This window comes from Corella eumyota, chromosome 4, assembly GCF_963082875.1.
Source record: "Corella eumyota chromosome 4, kaCorEumy4.1, whole genome shotgun sequence".
NCBI lineage: Eukaryota > Metazoa > Chordata > Ascidiacea > Phlebobranchia > Corellidae > Corella > Corella eumyota.
The window spans coordinates 11817020-11836952 of NC_137493.1; the positions used below are offsets into that span (position 1 = coordinate 11817020).

At 30.4% G+C, this 19933-nt stretch overlaps 1 protein-coding gene across 2 annotated transcripts; it reads right to left on the minus strand.

Annotated features, from left to right (window-relative positions):
* Positions 1-1067: 1067 nt before the first annotated feature.
* On the minus strand, positions 1068-13997 carry LOC145750004 (solute carrier organic anion transporter family member 1C1-like). 2 transcript variants are annotated; one of them, XM_082565908.1, is made up of 12 exons: positions 13936-13997; positions 13421-13728; positions 12990-13130; positions 11684-12402; positions 10125-10338; positions 9261-9799; positions 8569-8733; positions 7608-7800; positions 6920-7061; positions 5881-6117; positions 5101-5253; positions 1068-1964 (listed from the first exon to the last, which is right to left on the minus strand). In XM_082565908.1, exons 2-12 carry the CDS (start codon positions 13702-13704, stop codon positions 1731-1733), a joined length of 3021 nt encoding a protein of 1006 aa, XP_082422034.1. In that variant the 5' UTR covers positions 13705-13728; positions 13936-13997; the 3' UTR covers positions 1068-1730. The 2 variants fall into 2 exon arrangements, with proteins under 2 accessions (XP_082422034.1, XP_082422035.1); XM_082565909.1 differs by lacking the exons at positions 1068-1964; positions 5101-5253; positions 13936-13997 and adding an exon at positions 5295-5542 and having other exon boundaries at positions 13421-13785.
* Between the last annotated feature and the right edge of the window lie 5936 nt (positions 13998-19933).

Here is a 19933-nt window from a genome sequence, read left to right on the forward strand (position 1 = left end):
TTCCTTAAATTGTTATTATTTTCCTGGACTATTTTAAAATTTTGATATTTTAACAGGCCCCTTTTTAAATTTTGACAACTTAACCAATTTAAAGCTTTGTATATTTTTTAACCCTTAGGTTAATATTAGTTTTAAATTCTTTAAGATTATGACAATAAGCCTTGTATATTAAACGGTGCATTTTATTAAAAATTTTGGAAAATTTTATAATGAAAAATATTGTATATAAATTTTTTTTTTTTTATTTATTTTTTATTTATTGCGTTTACACAACTTTGAAATTTATTTTAAGCGTTTGCCAAAAGTGTCTTATTTTAATGTAGTAAAACTTGTTATATACGTAATTTTAAATTGTTAGGTACAATTTTATGTTTTTTTTATGCGGACTTTAGGTGTTTTTTCTTTGACCCATTTTTGTGATTTTTCAAGTTAAATTTTTTGTGTAATAATTTAAAGGGTGTTTGTGTATTAATACTGGGTATTAAAAGGTTTTAAATTTTTACCTAATTGATTTAACAAAACTTCCATTAATATATGTTACACATTTTTTTAATAGCTCGTTAGAACGTTTAACATAAAGTACACAAATGCTGTCTGTTAGATACTTATATTGTTTAAGGTAATTGAAAACTAGATTGCAACATTTGTACGTAATCAATATTGGATAAATAAGTTCTTTAAATTGTTATTATTTTCCTGGACTATTTTAAAATTTTGATATTTTAACAGGCCCCTTTTTAAATTTTGACAACTTAACCAATTTAAAGCTTTGTATATTTTTTAAATTTTAAATTAGTATTGTTTTTAAATTCTTTAAGATTATGACAGTGAGCCATGTATATTAAACGGATGCACTTTATTAAAAAAATTGAAAAATTTTTTAATGAAAAATATTTTAAATTTTTAAGCATTTTAATAATAGTAAACATCATATAACAGTATTTAAGTCGAATACTATTTTAAAATTAAGTTTAAGTTACTTTGTAATTGTAAATTATTGACAGCCACATATATAAGATTGTGCTTTATTTAAACAACAAAAATCCACAAAAAAGCACAGTAGTGTAAACGTTTTTAAATAAATATGGTTGCTTAATTTTTCAAGTTAAATAATATGTACGCAAAACTTCATTAAGATAAATCAAATTTTTTTATTAGCGTTATACTGTTTTTTTTTGCATAAACGCACAAATTTTATTTGAAGATTTAATTGTTGACTATATTAAAAATTCTTTTTTAAAGAAAATTTAAATTAAAAATGTTGACATTTGATTTTTAATTAAAGTTTATTATATGCTATGGTTTGTTTGTTTTCTATATTATTATTATAAAAAAACATTAACTGTAAAAAAAATTGTTTTTCTAATATAAATTGCCTAAATATTTCGCAAAAGTCTTTTAAACGATTCGCGGCATTAAAAAGCACAGTGTCAAAGATTATGATTTTATAAAAAAAAAAACACTCCGATTATGTTTTGAAGATGTCTTAGAGACGGCAAGATTTAATAAAAATTATTTTAATCTGTTGTAAGTTATACTTTTTGAAATGTTAAAAAATTTAAAGATTTTTTGTATCTGGAACTAACATGTAGAGAAAGTAATAAAGTAGCAAGAACAGTATTGCCTTAATTTTCCCACCTAATTGTTCCTTCGCTCTGATAATACCAACACTTGCATATAACAAGACACCCTAATGCATTGCTCACCACATACTTAAATAACAAGTATGATTAAACGACCTTGCTGTTTAAGGCCTGTAAATCGTCACGGTTATTACTAAGATGTCGTCTAGAATTAGCTCTTAGCGGTGGTACAGCATCTTTAGTCCCATGCCGTAACTTTCCCCTTTCTTTATCTCGTCTGGTAACCAAGTATAATGCTAGGGCGTAAAACAGAGAGGCTAGAATTAACTGCAAGCAAACCGCACCGAAAAAATATTGCCGGAGCCTGGCCTTGTCGTAGAGCTAAAAATAAATTAAAAATTTTATTGAAAATTTATATTTAATTATGAAGTATACAATTAAGGTCTTAAACTTTGTTAGGTAAATTTCCTTTTTTAATTAATATTTTACTTTATTATTTAAGTGCGTTCATTAGGTATTGAACATTTGAATTTAAAATGCCCTACATTTGTATGTAATTAATTACACAAGGTGTTTTAATCAGGACTGAGTCACCAACAAAACGCGATGTAATTCCTTGTAACCTAACCTGTTTTGCAAGCGTGTGGTGTTAGGTTAAATATTAATGATAAAAGTTGCCGATGTCAGCCACACATATTGTATGAGTAATATTTAGTAAACTACTGGGTCAGTGGACACCTAGGGTGGCTATAAACCACAGGTAAAAATTACTAATTTTTACCAGCAACGATTGGGTTTACTATTGTAATGTACTGGTTGTCAGGCCGAACATTGCAAATTAAACTTTGTGAACTTACTTAGCGCCCCGTGACAAATTTGTTAGATTAGGTGTAAACCGCGGGCTTAATAAGCAATGGTTCGTTAAGCGCAGACGACATCAGATACAACACGTGTTGTTTATGCAATATTTGATTTTTTTTTCTTTTACGTTACATTGTCGTTGTATAATCTTTTTTTATTTTTTTATTTTTTAAAGAAAAAGTGGCTTTACTTTATATAAATTATTAAAAAAAAAACTTTTTGAAGATATTTTTTAAAAATGTCTGAAACATTTTTGTTAGCATACTCGTTTCGTTTTAATCCCATGATACGCTTATTTTTAATCTTGTAATTTTATAATAATTTAGTCTACATTTTACTTTTTTATGCATAATGAAATAATTACATTAGTTGAAAAAGAGATTATCTTGTGGTGCTTAACCTGTCTACCTATGGTTTATGCCTATTTTTTATTTTCACACGATTCCACTAATTCAAAGCTCACTCATGTGTGCCTAAATGGATTTAATTTATAAATTTATGGATTTAAGTTTTTTTGTTTTATGTTATAAGGAAGTATTTTTTAAATTTTAAATATTCCTATATACCGCCACCAACAGTCACTAGTTTATTATCAAGTAGTCTCGAACGCAGACGTGTTGACAGACCTTTTGTTTGTTTTTGAAACATGAAACACAGTTCTTAGCACCACGCGTTAAGCCCGTAATTAATCACGATGTCCATCTTGCTGGACTAAAGGCTGGCCATAGCTTGACCGTAAGTGATCCTAACAGTTATACTTCATTAAGCGAGATAAGCCTGCCAGCGCGATAAAACGTACAGCTGGATGAGAACTGAAGTAGAGTGGGTGGCTTAGCAGAAAAAACAAGCCTTAGTAAACCGGCGATTTTTTTAACTTAGACAAAGTACGCTCTTGGAGGCTAATCTTTATTTTTGCGGACGTTGAATCGATAAAAAGTTCTCGATTGCCTTGAAAGTAAGACACGGCACCTCACCCGTGAAATTTTCTCAAAACAGGTTTAACTGTGATTTATTTTATTTGTGACGTCATAAACTGACATGCGCGATGGTTGCCAACAGACATATCGCAGATAATGGCCTGCTTTAGTACTGTGACATTACAGTTGCCAGGACCTTACATTTATTGATATTAATGCAAACACATGGCTATTTAATCCTGTTTTTATAATATACAACGATACGACTTAATTTGTAGATTACAACTTTTTTAGCTAGCATATTTTTAGCACAAACTTATCATGCACCAATCTATGAGAAACACCTTTATCTGATCAAGCATAATCACAGTCTACATTCTAAACCGCATTTTTGTATAACTCGTAATACTTAAAATCAAATCGAAATTCGCCTACACAAAACTGCTAGTTTTGGGTTAGGTAAACTTGCAATTTAAGGATATATAATGTTGTAAATTGGTTACATAACATGCTATTTTCAAGAATTATAAGGTTGATGTTACCTAAAAAGTACCTAAATTATGTCGAAAAACGCCTACACATTTGTATTAAATTATTTTAGTAAAGCTAAAAAATTCCAATATTTCCATTAAGTCCAGCAAATCACGCGATAGTTACGCAAATTTTTTTATTGACAAGCGTTGATTATAAATTAAAAAAAAAACAGAAAATAGTTTTGGCAACGATTTTTGCTATAGCTGTATAGCGTTTTAGAACAATAGGCGTCCTATTTCTTAAAACACACTAAATATTTCAACTGGGCTCCATTTTTGCCAAAGTACCTTTAAGTTATTAGTTGTGGTTAAACCTTAATTCGTGTTTTGTAATGTACACCGAGTAAATGTTTATTTTTCGTCGGTCTAGTTACGTTTAACCCTCAGAGGTCGTGGTAAGGATTTACCAAACCACATAATATTTACCAGGGTTTAGTGTAAAAAATGTTGTTGTTAATTTGACTGTAATCCGCATTTGTTGTATTAGTATAAGGTTACAAGATGCTTTTCTTAAAAAAAAAACAGTATCTTTAAACTGTTTAGGGTCTTATATCTTATTTTATAAATAAAAACAGCTTTTTAGCGAGTTTTATTTTAAGACTTAAATTTGATGTACCAGTTTGCGATTATTAATTTCATTATTTATTTGATATGACTTTTTTGAAAGGTTACATAGTTACATTTTCTTGAACTTTCAGGTTAATTTCGTTACATTAATATATTTATTTGTGTGTATAAATATGTTCACGTGGCGAAGTATCTCAAAAAATATCGGATTAATTTTCTAAATATTTACTGTAGGTGGCGTGGGTAATTCTAGCAATATCATTCGTCAAATTAGTTGCCAAAAAGATGGCTAATACTCTTTTAGGCAAAGATTTTCGTGTAAAAATGTAAAGTTACCGGTAAAATCCTATCCTAATATAGTAGACCTCCCAAATTTTGTTTGTATATAACGAAAGGTATTAGGCAGCGTTCAATATTTTTAGATCATTTATTAACCTTAGTTCTAATAAGGTCCTTTAAAAGAAAACTGCTTTTTGTTTAAGAATGGTTATTTAGAGTTTTACATGTTAAAAAGTGGAATATTTTTAAAAGGCCAATGATCAGATAGATATACCTTATGTTTGAACTTTAAAATCGCCATTTTTACATTTATAGAAGTTTAACAGAATATAATAAACCTATAAATAGATAATAACATACCTCACAATGGTTTTGGTCATCAGAATTAGGATTAGATCGGTCTGCACTAGTCCAAACCAGACAAGCGGCGTCAATGGCCGAACCTACGTAAACTGGTGCTGGAATCCAGGCCAAAATTCTCGTAAACACAAACACAACGCCAATGGCAATAGCCTAAAAAAAACACAAATATAAAAAAAATTCAAAAATAATTAAAAAAAAACATTGCTTAAAATGTAGAGGCCTATTGCCCCTTGTACTATAAAATATATATATAATCCCTTAAATAGGTAATTAAACTTGCGTTAATTTTGGTAAAAAACGCAACTTTGACTTTGCAACAGTTAATTTCGTTGTTCTTTCAGAGAAAGTACTACGTTAAGTGAACCACACTTCAAAGTGTGTTGATATAGTTCAAGGGGTAGGTGCCAAACAAGTGTAGGATTTTCTTGAAACTTTGCACCTAAATGTGTGTCTATGGATTATATATGCATCGGTTAATAACTTTAAATTCCTGAAATATTAACTCAGGTTAAAAATGTTGCGCGTGTTTGAATTCTAAACAGACACAAAACGCCAATTTTTTAAAGTTTTTTTAAGGGAATTTTCACGAAAACAACATGTTTAAATACGGTGTCTTTGATCTTTAATTTCATTTAATTTTATAATTGACGCTTCTTAAACTTTATATGGCCAATTTCACATACCGAAAATTCCAGACGCTGGTGAACGCAAACTTTGGCGATTGCTTATCAATAATCTATTGCCTCCTGGTTTGATATTTACAAGACTTTGCATTACCTTATCAGTAGCTGGCACAACTCGTAGAATGGTCAATGTTGATGGAGAAACAGACAAACCGGCGGTCATGCTTGCTGTACCCATCAAGGCTACGAATGCTGCAAAAGTGTACCAGCAGTAAGGCTGTGCGCATTTTCCTGCTACTAAAATCCCTGATGTGACGTTGGTAGGTAAAGGGTTGTGGTTGGTGTCACTTTTTGAGCTAAAATCCATAACACAACCACAGTTCAGGAATATCTGTAAAATCAAAATCATGTATTGTGTTAGCTGCGCAGTTTAAACCTAAGCACAAAATGACGTTCCATAAAATAAAACGCACAGCCCTAAAACACACCTGAACGTTTAATATGACGTGGCCCTGTCTGTTTTTAGTAAAAAGCTCTTGGTTTTAAATATACCTCATTTTTACCGTTGCGCGTTATTGTAATTCGACTAATAAAGAATAAACATATACACATATTAAACAACACATATATATGAATACTTGAGGTTAAACATGATTTTTTTGAACGCATTACAACACGTTTTCTACACCGTTATTTCCACAACAGTTTATACCAAGCAAATATTTATTTTAATGATAAATCACGTGACCTCAAAATACTTTATTAAAAGGTCCCCAAACCATATTTCGTTTTATTACGTAGAATCTCCTAATTTGTGACATTTAAAGTATCGAATAGGTTTAGATTAAATTTGTTTTTTTGCCATATTTTTGGAAATATTTACGTCAGTTGTAACACATGGATTAAGGATTAGATTTACTAAGAACTATTTTTTCAATTTTGTAAATCACTCGGTAATCCTCTTTTTGGGTTGTCTAATATATTTGTAAAGTCTAAAAAACATTTTTTGGTCTATTTACGTTGGTTACATCAGTTTATAAAGGTAAATTTACAGTCTTGCTTAGAAAAAAACTGCGTTATGCGCTAATACATTATTTGAATTCAAATTTAAAACAGACTTAAATAAATTGTTCGCCATAAGATTTTAGCAAATTAAAAATAAGAAAAATTTTTTAAATTTGCTTAAAATTTACCTGTTCGCCCCCAAGGATTTCTTTCCTAGTGCACCCTGCGTGGCACGGCGACTTGTACGTTACGTTCACTGTGACGTCACAAACAGGGAAGTAGTGTGCGTCGCTGCAACCGCAAGACGCCGAACAGTCCGATATCCTTCCACTAAAAACGAAAAAGGGGAGTGTTAGATTAATATTTTATGAAACCCGAACGTTCAAATTAGCTCGTAAAGCGAAAAAGTTGATTAATTTGCGAAGGCTGGCAAGGGCTCGACATCTCAATCTTGTATAAGTTCGCCGATGACGTCATTTGCTAGCCTATTTGCGGATTTAGTGCATATTGAATATAATTTATTTATGAAAACATTTCGTAGGAAAGTTTGCGGCCCGGACAAACGGCTAATGAAATTGTAATCCAACGTAGCAAATAACAGTTATATTTAACCTAAAAATATTATCTTAAATTGAAGTTATTTTAAATTAAATTTTGTATATTGCTTAATAAAATTCATCTTTTTTTAGAAGGCGTTTGTCAAACTTCAATAACCTGTTTTAACTATTTTTAGGTTTTTAAAATTGGCAAACGACAAATTGCGTATTTAATTAACAAACACAATGCCAATTTATTTTTATCAAAAATTGGCTTAATTTATTTATTAAATATTTATAATTTAATACACGAATTCAATAAAAAATGTTACAAATTTACCTATATTTGCTGTTTACTCCAACTACGGACTTGTCCTCGCAGCCCAAAAACAGAAGAGTTGTTATCGAAAATATTGTTAGAATGACTGATAATAAAACACCGGCTATGGTTCTTTTAACATTAAGATTTCGTCTTCTCATTATTAAACCTCCCAATATATTACCCGCTACTGCCATTGGTAGATTTACAGAGCCTACAATAATATAAAAGTGTTTAAACCAAGTAAAAACATAAATACATAACCAGATTAATGGATAGTTTGTAAAACCTAAAAAAAAAAGAAATATGTAAAAATTCATTTTAACCTTTTTTTTATCAAGTTTATATCTGTTTTTATGAACATGTATACTGATTATTAATATTTAAAATCAAAATATAAAATCTTCAATTTTAGGTTTAAGTAAATACTTAAGTTAAGGCAGCCATACAAAGCCTATGCGATAATGTCTCGATAAAATCAACAATTTTAAGTATAAAGGATCAAATTTTGATTTCTATTTTTCATGTCAACAAAAACTAAAGGGGCTCTATGGTTTTTATTGTCTTTAATTTGGACAAATGTCGTCCATCATTCTTAAAAGCCAACGTGGAAAGTAAAGACAATGAGTTGTTTTAAGAAAATAGTCTTGAAGGTAAGGTTAGTAAAGGTTGATTAATTGCACAGTTGTTTATACTAGTTAGAATACCTTTTATTTTAGTTTGGAAACTAAACCACTTTGCCTTTTGAGCATTTCCGATAACAGAGATTAAAGTTTAATATTTGGACATAATTTCCGACCGATTGTTATGTATGTCATTTATCGAACTTTTCTAATCGGATTTTAGCTGAATATTTTCAAACAAAATTCTTAAACGTAAGCACTGCCATATAAGTTCATGCCCAAAAATGCGCAGCTACAAATTTAGTCGCATAAACTTGCCCGCGTCACTGAAAGAGTTAAAATGTTTAGCTGTAACGTACCGTTAAGCAGATTAGCATGTGATGCGGTCAAGTCGAACTCTGTCTCCATATATTTTGCTGCATAGGTCATGGACGCTGCCAAAAAGCTTGTAAGGCTAACGAAGCCTAAAGTAATGCTTATAAACACTCGGTCGTTCAGTAGATTCTTTAACGTGAATGCAAAATCTGAAAAATACAGTTAATTAGTAATTTCAATTTGTAAATACAACGTAAATTAAAAAGAAAATGTTGTCATTTAAAATATATCAAAAAATAACTGCATTGTGTTATATAATTAAATGTGGTATAAGAAATTATCCAATTTTCTGGCTGGTTCTTGCAGTTTAAAATACCATTTTATTGATTTTGGGCGTAGTTGTATAATATATTAATCGACTATCACCGAATTACAATCGATCGATCACTAGATTAAGTTATATCGGGAAAATTAATCAAATCGACCACTAATCAATTTAACCTTTCCATGTGTTGCAGCTCCATTTTTAGTAAAGCTATATCCGAGTCCGACGTCCTGAGCCCCAGGTGTTTATTTTGCACGTGTTATATTTGTTGCGTGTTAAAAATATGGGAAAATATTTGGTTCTTTTGATGTGTATTAAACGCATCACGATTAAACTTTACATATTCAAGAAGCGTTACCCTAAATCTAATAAAAATTCTTATCGACACCTGCGCATTTATTTATTTCTCACCTTTCAGCGCCATGTTTGTAACAGTTTGGGAAATGCCTAAGCTGCGTCGTCGCCTGGCGTTGTCCGAAGCGAAGCTCGACCGAGAGTATCCGTCTGAGTGCGATCTCGGGATTCTTCTAGCTTTTTTGGCCACGTGAGGAGCCGAAACCGATCGGCGTACCTCGCAGGTTACATTGTTTTTAATAAATAACCTCGTCTTGGCACCCTGGCCGTCATTGTTAAGGTAAAGCAATGTCGGGACAGTCTCTGAATGAGCGACTTCCGGTAGTGCTGCAAGTTGCTTTAAATTAGCCTCAATCAGGCAATCCTGCTCGACCTCTTTTATCGTTTGATCGCCAGGGTTTTGCGAGGTCAGGTTGTCCACTATTTCCGCTGGATTGTTTATTTGGTATTCCAACACGTCTGATGTGTTTGAGGAGGTCTCGCTTCCCATCGACGACGCGTCGGCGTCGTTATCTTGGTCCGGGAAGCACGCAGTGACGCATGAAAAACAACTCGACTGCTCTTTTTCCTTTTTTTCTTCTTCTACTTTTATCACCCTAATAACAAAAGAAAATGGGACTTGTTTTTGACCATTTGATATTGTAATTGTGTTTACATCAAAGCTTAAGCGCTTTGGACAATGCGGTGAACCATCGGTATTTCGGTTTGAAAGCCCCGGCCGGGGTTACAAAATCTTATAATTAACGGACAATTGCGGGGTTGCATTGGTCTGTTAATAGCAGTGACTCACAGAGCTTGCGAATACAATAAACGAATTAACAAACGTGTATAAGGTCAATTACGTTGTTGGTGTTTAAATTTACTAAAAAAATTCATAAATCCACTCACATACCTTAATGTAGATTTTTATTTAACTCTTACCTGGGAAAAAGCGAGAGGGGTATCATAGCGACTAACAAAAGGAACCCTGTTATAAGATAACCCATCCACCAGGCCCCTACCCAGGATGAGTCATGGGGTCCAATGGTCAGCAATGACGTATCCACCCACCCGATGTCCACCCACAGTTTAGTGGTTTGTGACCCAATAATAAACCCAAAAGCTGGACCCAGCAGTGAAACCGCAGAAACTACTCCTGTAATTTTACAAGAATAAACTTTTTATGTTTGTTAATATAAATAAAACCAATTGACTTGCAAGGAGTTTAAATACTAGTCCAATTGGCATTTCGAAAAGAAATTGACCAGCAATTTACAAACATTTCGATCCAAGTATTTCCTTTTTAGCAATGATCTTGTATGCACCATTTTTCAATAACAAAAAATTTGGCTATATCTTAAATTCTCGTTTTTGATTGGTTTTTTAAAAACACACTTATACCGTGTAATTGTTTTGGCGTTTTTACAAAAGTGGGATTGCAACCATTTCACACTATGGTACTTGTCAAGTGATGACGTAACTCTACGGCGAGCCAAAAATATGTCAGATTAAATCATAAACCTATATTGACATCCTGCATTTAGTAATTAAAGTTGTCTTTAAATGAATTTTTCAAGTCAAGCGAATGTTACAAAGTGGTTATAATTAAGAGAGTTTCACACCATATACACGTACGGTTAAGCGATACCAATATGTCTGAAGATTCTCGCCAGACATTCGTTAGAACAAGATATAAGGATTAGTAAACAGAATATGTGGTTTGGCCAAGCCACTAAATCCACACGTATCATGCGATAAAGTAAACACGCGGTATGAAATAAGTTAATATTGCACGTTGAATAACGTCTACTAAAAAGCAGCAAAACTTAACCAAACAGGGCTTAGGTCGGTATATACAAGTGAAAAAATGCTTCAGAAGTTTATAAATAATTAATGAGCAAATACAAAATGTCACAAGTAACTGATATACCGTTCTTTAAATAGAATGCATACGTTTGCGGTACAAAAAAAGTATTTTAACTTTATAATTTGCGATTTATAACATTTTTAAACAAGGTTTAAAAATCCGATTTTTTATTTAATCTTACTTAAGTTACAAATTACAAAGTATTAATTATATTACACTATTATTGTAAATTCCTTAAGCCTAGTTTATAATATAATAAATTACTTTTTTGTATTTAAATATACTTGCTTTAACTTGCTTGTTAAAATTGCAATATCCTACGTATAAGCCGTTATTAATATGATTGATATTTTGTTATAGTAAGCCCCTGGTAGTGACACGAATCTAGTTAAAACAGCTGCTTTATTGATTAACAAAGTATGCACATTATTATAAATTGTCAATCTACTATAGGGTATTAAACCAAATAGGTTTAGCACTTTTTTAGGTACAGTAGTTGTTATTAAAGTTGTCAATTTTTTTTAGTGACGTGTTTAAAATATTTATTTTTTTATTTTTATGTTAGGTTAATTAAAATATTTACTAGCAGAAGATTAAATAATAAATTAGTTGGTTATGTAATTTATTTACTTACCGATATAAATAGCTGAGTTCCTCGAGGTAGCAAAGTCATCAATAAAAGACATGCCGAGTGGGTGGAGTGGCGTGTGGCCCATTCCCTTTAAAATACTTCCGACTGCTATAAATATATAAAACGAAGAATCGTCCTTTACTTCGTAGCTTTGAGACCCAAGGACCCTTTCTCCTATAACTGAAGAGCCAGTGACGTCTTTTGGACGTTTGCATAACATTACTTCGTTTAAACTTGGCTGTCTCTCTTCGGACAAAACTTCTGACTGATTTTGGCTACTTTTTCTTGCCACGAGTTGCGGAGGTTGGCTGTTGATTATTGCTGGCGTTAATGTCACGCCACGATTTGAAAACGTGACCTGTTCTTGTTGCCAGCGTTGGAAATGCAGTAGAAGATAATCATTGGCAACTTCGGTGTTCCAATCTGAAGTTCGATTTGTTTGTTCGAAATTTTGCTTTTGTTCTTGTAAAAACGCAGTAATATTATCCAAAACAACTACTTTTAGTTCGCCATTGTAAGAGTTTGAATCTTCTAAAATAAAGGTGTCTTTTACTTCGTTGTAGTAAGACGACGGAGCTCCAGCTGAGTTCTCTTGTTGAAAGGGAGGAGCGACAAAACTTTGGTAACCGGTCAAGTGATATCGTTCACCGACGAATTGTGGCATGGCAGAAAGAAAACTCGAGAATGCCATCACCACAGATCCGATGGCAATCGCTCGTGGCCTTTAAAATTGTTGTTTAATAAATTGAATACACGTCGCTTGATATTATAATTTAGGCTTTTTTTAGCAAGAACAGGAAAAAGAAGAAAAACAAGAAATATACAACACGACAGTAAAATTTAGGTCGTGATCTATGTTTAGGTTGTGAAGTTGACCTTTTCACATCGAGGATAAATAAATTTAAAAAAGGTTAATTTAACAAAAAAGGTTTTTGCATTGATTTTTATGTTTGTTATGATGATAATAATAAGAAAACAATCGGTTTTTGTGTTTTTGTTTTTTAACAATAGTTGATTGTCAGATTTGCTTATTGATTACTTTAGAATGCTGTCATTCCTTTGTGTTTATTAAATTCTATTAAACTGTTTATTTGCATAATATAAACATTATTTATTTACAAAAGTTGTCGAATGCATTACTATTGTACGTATATGCTTTGTTTAAATAATGTAATTTTAGATAAATTTTTAAATATGCATGCCTAAAAAAAACATATCCTTTATTTTTATTTAACAAAAGTTGCTTTTTGGATGACTATTGCTAATACATATTAGCTTTACCAAAAAATAAACAATACTTTAATCTTACCTGTGCCATTTTGCACCAAAATAACTAACAAAAAGAATAACGCTAAGATTTCCAATATGAAAACAACTTTGAAGTAGTCCAACTTCGAATGAGCTAAGTCTATAGCGTCGTTCTATCGAAGTTAAAGCACTCTTACCATAGCTGTAATAAAAAAATGATTTTAAGAGATTTAATTAACAACAACGAAATTTCCCTAACGATTTAATAACTTTCATAGTTGTCGTTTTGGGAAGTAGTTAATAACGTTTACCGTAAGTGCAAAATTATAATTACTCTGCATTTTCATCGCTTTAAGTTACTTTCAAATAGGTTTTTATTAAAAAAGAAAGTATGGCCTTCTTTTAAGCGTTAGCTAGGTGTAGAAGTGTTTTATATAAAACAGTTGTTACATTAAAATATGGATTAACACAAAGTATTTGAAAAGTTTTTACCCGCTTCCCATAACTTGTACAAGTTGAAGTAAAGACAAACAAATCACAAAAGATTTAACATTTTTAAAGCACTTTCCGTCTTCGTTGGGTACTTGTTTACTTTTATAGTCATTGTCAATTAAAACAGTAGGCTTCTCCATTGCCAGTTCGCATTTCAAACACTTTTTAACAAGTTTTGAGTTTTTGTAATTTTCAATATCTTGTTTATCAGTTTTTTCCTCAATAATATTGTTGTTTACTGGTGAGTTTCGTTGAAGTAAGTTCTGGTTGAAATGCGGATTCATTGCGGTTTGTTCTTGTCCTTTAAACTTAGCGTTTTAAAGGTTAATTAGTAATCAGCTGACAAAACAACCCTAACCTAAAGGCAAAACAAAATATCTAGGAACTGTAAGTATCGGTAATGTTTTACTCGGTTTCGAACTATCAATTTTAAAATTAATAACTTAAATGATGCATAGGCTATCCAAATGCATTTTTTTCTTAATATGCTAGCCTGTTGCAAAACAAGTCATTACCGTGCCTTGCGGCAAATCATCCTGTAGCTGTAGCTTCAGGAACTAATTAGCTTCGACTGTCGGCCTCTAATCTTTTAATCTGACACAATGTTAGGAAAGGGAGGCGATCAAATTGAACAGCGGACTTTGAGTGCATAAAACCCGGTCACATACCTTTGCTGTCACCCGATATCTGTTTTCTCTCAAAGACTCTGAGAACCGTTGCTCGTAAATATTATCGAGCAAACGCATATCTGTTTGTGCGGCTTAGCGACAGATGAGTTTTCTAATTACAACTGCCCGTGTGGAAAAATACTAGGCAATAACAACTCTTCCAAAATTATTTAAAGTAGTAATATATTTTTAAAAACCGTCCTACATTTTTTCAAGGTGGTTAATATGAACACTTTCTTACGCTTATTTTTTATTTTATATATATCTTGACTGTAACATCTACGCCGCGATCTAAATCAAAAAGCTAGCATCTCCTTAAATAAATTACCCCGAGTTTTGCGTATTTCGCCGCAACCTTTTTTCTTTAAGTCGATATTTTGACGTGTGCACCAACGGACTTTCTTAACATTGCACCGGCTTAATACTACGCTTGCGTAACTAACTTTTTTCGTGCTCAATAAGAGAAAAATTTCTGCCAAACGATCTGATGAATTTTATGTTTATGCTCAAGTGCACGTTGCAATATGTTTATGTTTTTATGTGACTAAACACTTATTCCCCACCTGACTTTTATTACGTTATACTTTCATCTGGTTTAAGTAAAGATTTGTCAAAAATATGATTTTAGCGAATATTGGTGACGTTCAGAACTTTATGAATAATTAATGATTTCTGTGAGTGTAAATGCTAACAATGTAGCAAGAACATCATTTTTCTCAATATATGGAAATACCGCAATAAACTTGACTATGGAGAAAATGGACCATGTAAAATATTGATCTAATTAAAAATCGTAAGAAATTATTAGCGTATAGGTCAATCGAGTTTTGATGACGTCATATGACGTCACGGCCCAAGTAATCTGTTTACACGAAAAAAAGATCAACCACTTAATACAAGTTACAACCGAGTCGTTACAAAGTGCAGGAACTTATTTTTATAAAAACGAAACCCCTCGTTAAGATTAATTCACCCGTAACTTCCATCTTAACCGAGTTAGGTACAGATTAAGAGGTCCATAAAACTCAAGTGGGACAAGTAGCGATCATTTTTGGGCAGCACGTGTCCTATTGCTATTAAGCCTCTTGCTTTGTAGTAACAAAGATATTTTATTAATGGAATTTCGCGGTTAAATTTTAGAATATGTTAATTATGCGGTTTTAACCAAATGGTGCATTGATTACTTCAGGGCCAATCGATCTAATATCTGTCTGGTCGATATTAAATCAAATATCAACAATCAAGAAGTTAATTGCTTTTTGGTACCTATGCACCTTGAGTAAAAATAGAACTCATAACTGATTTCTGCCAACATTGCAAAAGGTTCTCATGCTTTTATCGCAAATTACAAGGCTATTAATATAAAAGAACATCGCTTTATGAATCAGTTTAGCTACTTGGGCTGAGAATAAAAGCTCACAGGCGCCAGTTTGTACTTTGTTTCGTTTTGGAGTTAATTAGGAGACAAAAATCGGAACCCAGGATGTTAGAAAAGATTTTGCGGGAAATAATCTCTCTTGATTTCGCCAATCACACCTAAAAATCCCGGCGTCAATTTTACCTAAAATTTGCATAAAATAAATAAAAAATTAAATAAAGAAATGGGCACACAATTTTTTGTTATTTTATACCTAGAACTTTAGAGAAACGCCATATGAGTATATCATACCGTTCAGGTATATATGCTGTTTAAAATCTAAACTATAATTGCATGAGAATAGAATGAAAATAATACACCATATATCTATTAAGTATTATGTGACTTATAAACGAATATGTATCATATTTCTGACCGTTTGAACTAAGGGTTGGTATGCAGGGTACCACTTAATATTTAATATTAATAATATAGGGTTTAAATCTGTTGTGACTCAAATATATTTTAAGAATAAATAGGTTGTTAGGTTTAGCAACTGGCGCCTATGATTTTTATAAAAGGGTGGATTATAATTTATTTAATTTTTTAATTTGTAATATATGTCCTTCGCTTGTAAATGTATCCAAAGCCCACTTATCTTATGCAATTAGCCAGATTTTTGTATACATATATTTTTTGTATATTTTACAAACTAAGAGATGTATAATCTGTAAAGGAGAGATACTCTTAGCATTTATTTGTAAAGTTATACAATTTTAAATTTATTTATTCTTACACTCTGCTTCCCTCTTGCGGTCTTAATGAAAAAGCATTAGTAAACAATTACTTATTTTATTTACTTGAATTAAGTGAATCTTTTGTAATATATTGAGTAAATTAATTTTATTTCGGAACTGATTTATTTAGATCTGGAAAACTCTGTCATACTAAAAATCGAATTAAACAAACTAAGTATAAGAGACTGTTGTTTTTAGAATACGCCTTGCTTGTAGTTTCGTGTTTCTTGACTCATTACGTTAATTTATTCTTAAAACTTTAAACAGCAATTGCAACGTTTAAGTAGGTCAGAAAAACAACTAAAACTGACTAACTGTGACTGACTGATAAAAACTAATTTAAATTTAAAGATGGAAAACCTTCGAAGAAATAGTAGCCAAAAACAATTTTTAAAAACCTACTTTTACCTTCACATAAAGGGACGTAATAAAGTATTTTAAAAAGTTGTAGGATTTACTCTTAAATGTTGTATTATTGCTAAACTGAAATTATAAAGCTAAAATTTGTTCGCTGTATTGTTATCTCTTAAATACTTTGACTAATTGCATTATTTCTTTTTGGACATATGCCAATAACTTGGTCTATTATTAAATCTTAAACAAATAAACCCATTGAATTAAACTTAGGTAAATTTGAACTTAAAGTTTTGATAAGAAATAATAATATATTATCTTATTAAACCAAACCTTAACAAATAAATTATGTGTACTCATAAAACTAAACCTTTAGTAAATATGCTTTAATAAAAAAATGCAAGTGTGCTAATTTATTTGTTCCTTATACAATATTTTTTAGGGAAATAATTTTATATAAAAAATTACTCATGCAGTTCAATGTCCAATGTAATTATTATTTATTATATTTACAAAGTAAATCTTATTTATTTGAAATTAAAAATATGAATGTTGGTCCACTTAATTAAAGGTAAAATAAAACAATTTTAAGGATGGAATGTAAACACGTGACATGCGATAACAATATAAAGGTATAGTATTGTTACAAGACATTTACCATAGGTCATAAAGAACTATTTCTTTTTTATGTTTTGCAAAATCATAAATATAGAAATTAGTATATGACATAAACAATGCAAGAATATTACTAAACATATCATTAAAGTCCGGGCAAATTTTGTTGCGAGATGTTACGAAATATTTTATTTTTGATTGTTTATTTTTTAAATATTGTAAATACATTTTTTAAAGGGGATAAAGTGGTGTTTCAGTTCAATAGTTTTGATTAAAGAAACTTTTACGTTGCAAAAGTTTTAATAGACGTTCAAACATTCAATTTCAAGTGTATATTTAATGTAATTTCTCTTTTGAGGAAGTAAGTTTATTTTTTTATGTTTAAAACACTTATTATTAAATTGACTATTCTTTTTTATTGAGTAATGCACATTTTTACATAGGATAGTAAGTAGCTAGACACTTCGGGCCAAGGTTTTTGTTTAAAACAGCGGAGAGTTCGCACTTAATAAATGCGGACAATTTTTTTTTGTATATTCATTTCTAAATAATCTTTTTAAGTAAAATAAGCAGTAAATTGATAATTTTTTAAAATATAATATTTTTACATTCCTAAGACTTAAAAATTCTACACCACGCTGCCTGTCAAATTTCTAGGCCTACCTAAGTTAATTAAAATTAAAAAATTTAAATTAAGGTTTAATTTTTTTTCAGGCTAGTGTGGAATTAAGGACTGCGCATTTTTTTCCATAAAAACCTTAAAAAATGGAACTTACAAAGTTGGGTGAAATTTAAACTTAAACTCAAATACAAAAGAACAACTTCAAACAATTTAGTCAGATTTCAAAGTAAAAAACTCAACAAATAAAATTTTAACTCAACTTGCTTAAGCCCAACAAAATGTAAGTAAGATATTTTTACTAAAATATTTAAGTAAAGATTTCAATAGAAATTAGAAAAAAATAAACAAAAACTTTTGCAATATTTGTTTTTTTATGCATCATACTAGGTTCACAACGTATTTATAATTTTCAAAATGTGCTTATAGTGCGTTAAAAGTATTTGAGTGTTGTAATGCGATTTTTGAAATTCATATGTTATGTGGCCAGTTGTTTTTACCAAATTTAATTAAAAATAAAAAAATATTTTTTTTGTAGATATACGTAAAAAAGACGAAGCCCTTCTTAGAACAAAAGTTAAATTTATAAATTTTTTGCCTAAGTTAATCTAACTTGACCTATATCGGTACCATATAACATTGGTCGAAATATTCTTGCAAAAAAATTAAAATTTTTAAGTTGAATTTCAATCATATCAGTCAAAACACATTGACCCAAATAGCGTATTTATGAAAAAAAAATTAATATTCAATAAAGTTATAACATATTTAAGGAATTTTTGCTAAATTTCAAAACTGGAAATTAAGCGTTTTATTAGATGCGCATTGACCTAACTAATATACTAAAAAAAAATTTGCGAAACTATTAAGTAAAACAAAAGTAAGAGATATTTTTTTATTTGCTTAAATTGATCTCATTTGCATTATATTGGTGACATATAACATCGGTTAAAAATTTTTTTTTAGGTCAAGGAAGGTCAATTAAAGAAAACAAAAAATCTCCAACTTTTTTTCTACTTAATATATTCGCCCATTTTTTTTATCTAGTATGTTAGTTAAATCAATGCGCATCTAGTTAAAATCTTAATTTTGAGTTTGAAAATTTATCAAAAATTTGATAAATGTGTCATTACTTTATTGAATATTAACATTTTTTAATAATATTTTATAAATACGCTATTTAGGTCAATGCCTTTTGATTGGTATAATTAAAATTCGATTTAAAAATTTTAATTTAAAAAAAAAATTTACCCATGTCACCAATATAGGTCAAGTCAGGTCAATTTAGGCAAATAAAAAATTTCTCTTACTTTTGTGTTACTTAATGTAGTATGTTTTTTTGACTAGTGTTATATGGTACCAATATAAGTTAATTAAGGTCAAATTGAAATAAATAAAATATATCTCTAACTTTTTTTCTACTAAATATTCTCGCAAATTTCTTTACCTTGTATGTTAGTTAGGTCACTGCGCATCTTGTTAAAACGCTAAAAATTTGGTAAATGTGTCATAACTTTATTAAATATTAACATTTTTTGATAATTTTTTAAATAAATTTAATTTTTGAAATTTAAAGTATAACAAAGTTAAACCGATTTTATTCTCACGTATAGTCAGTGTTCAGGATCTCTATGTTATGATTTATATTGTAACAAATAGCGTTATCACTTAATTTGCCTTTAAATTAATGATTGGTCTGCACCCGCTGATAAGGGCGTCACGGGATTGATTTAAGTTTGAGAGCAGGCTGAACGGTGGTAGTATTCGGGTGACAAGTTTGTGAACGTTTTGTATGTGTATCTTTTCGATATAACAAACTATAAATTATAATACGGCTAATGGTACGAAAAAATAAAAGACTCAAACGTTACATTGGAGATTCTGCCGAGATCGTGTAAAATATTAAATTGAAATGTATTGTGCAACTTCAAGTGAAATTGGCGCACCTGAAGAATACTATAATGGAAATGAAAGCATTAGCCGATGCGACGATCTAGTAACCTATGATGATTTAGAAGAAATTAAAAAGGAAATTGAAATTAAAGTCATGGTTAAAGTGATGGATACCTTTGAAAATATGAAGAAACAGTTTGAAAAATTACA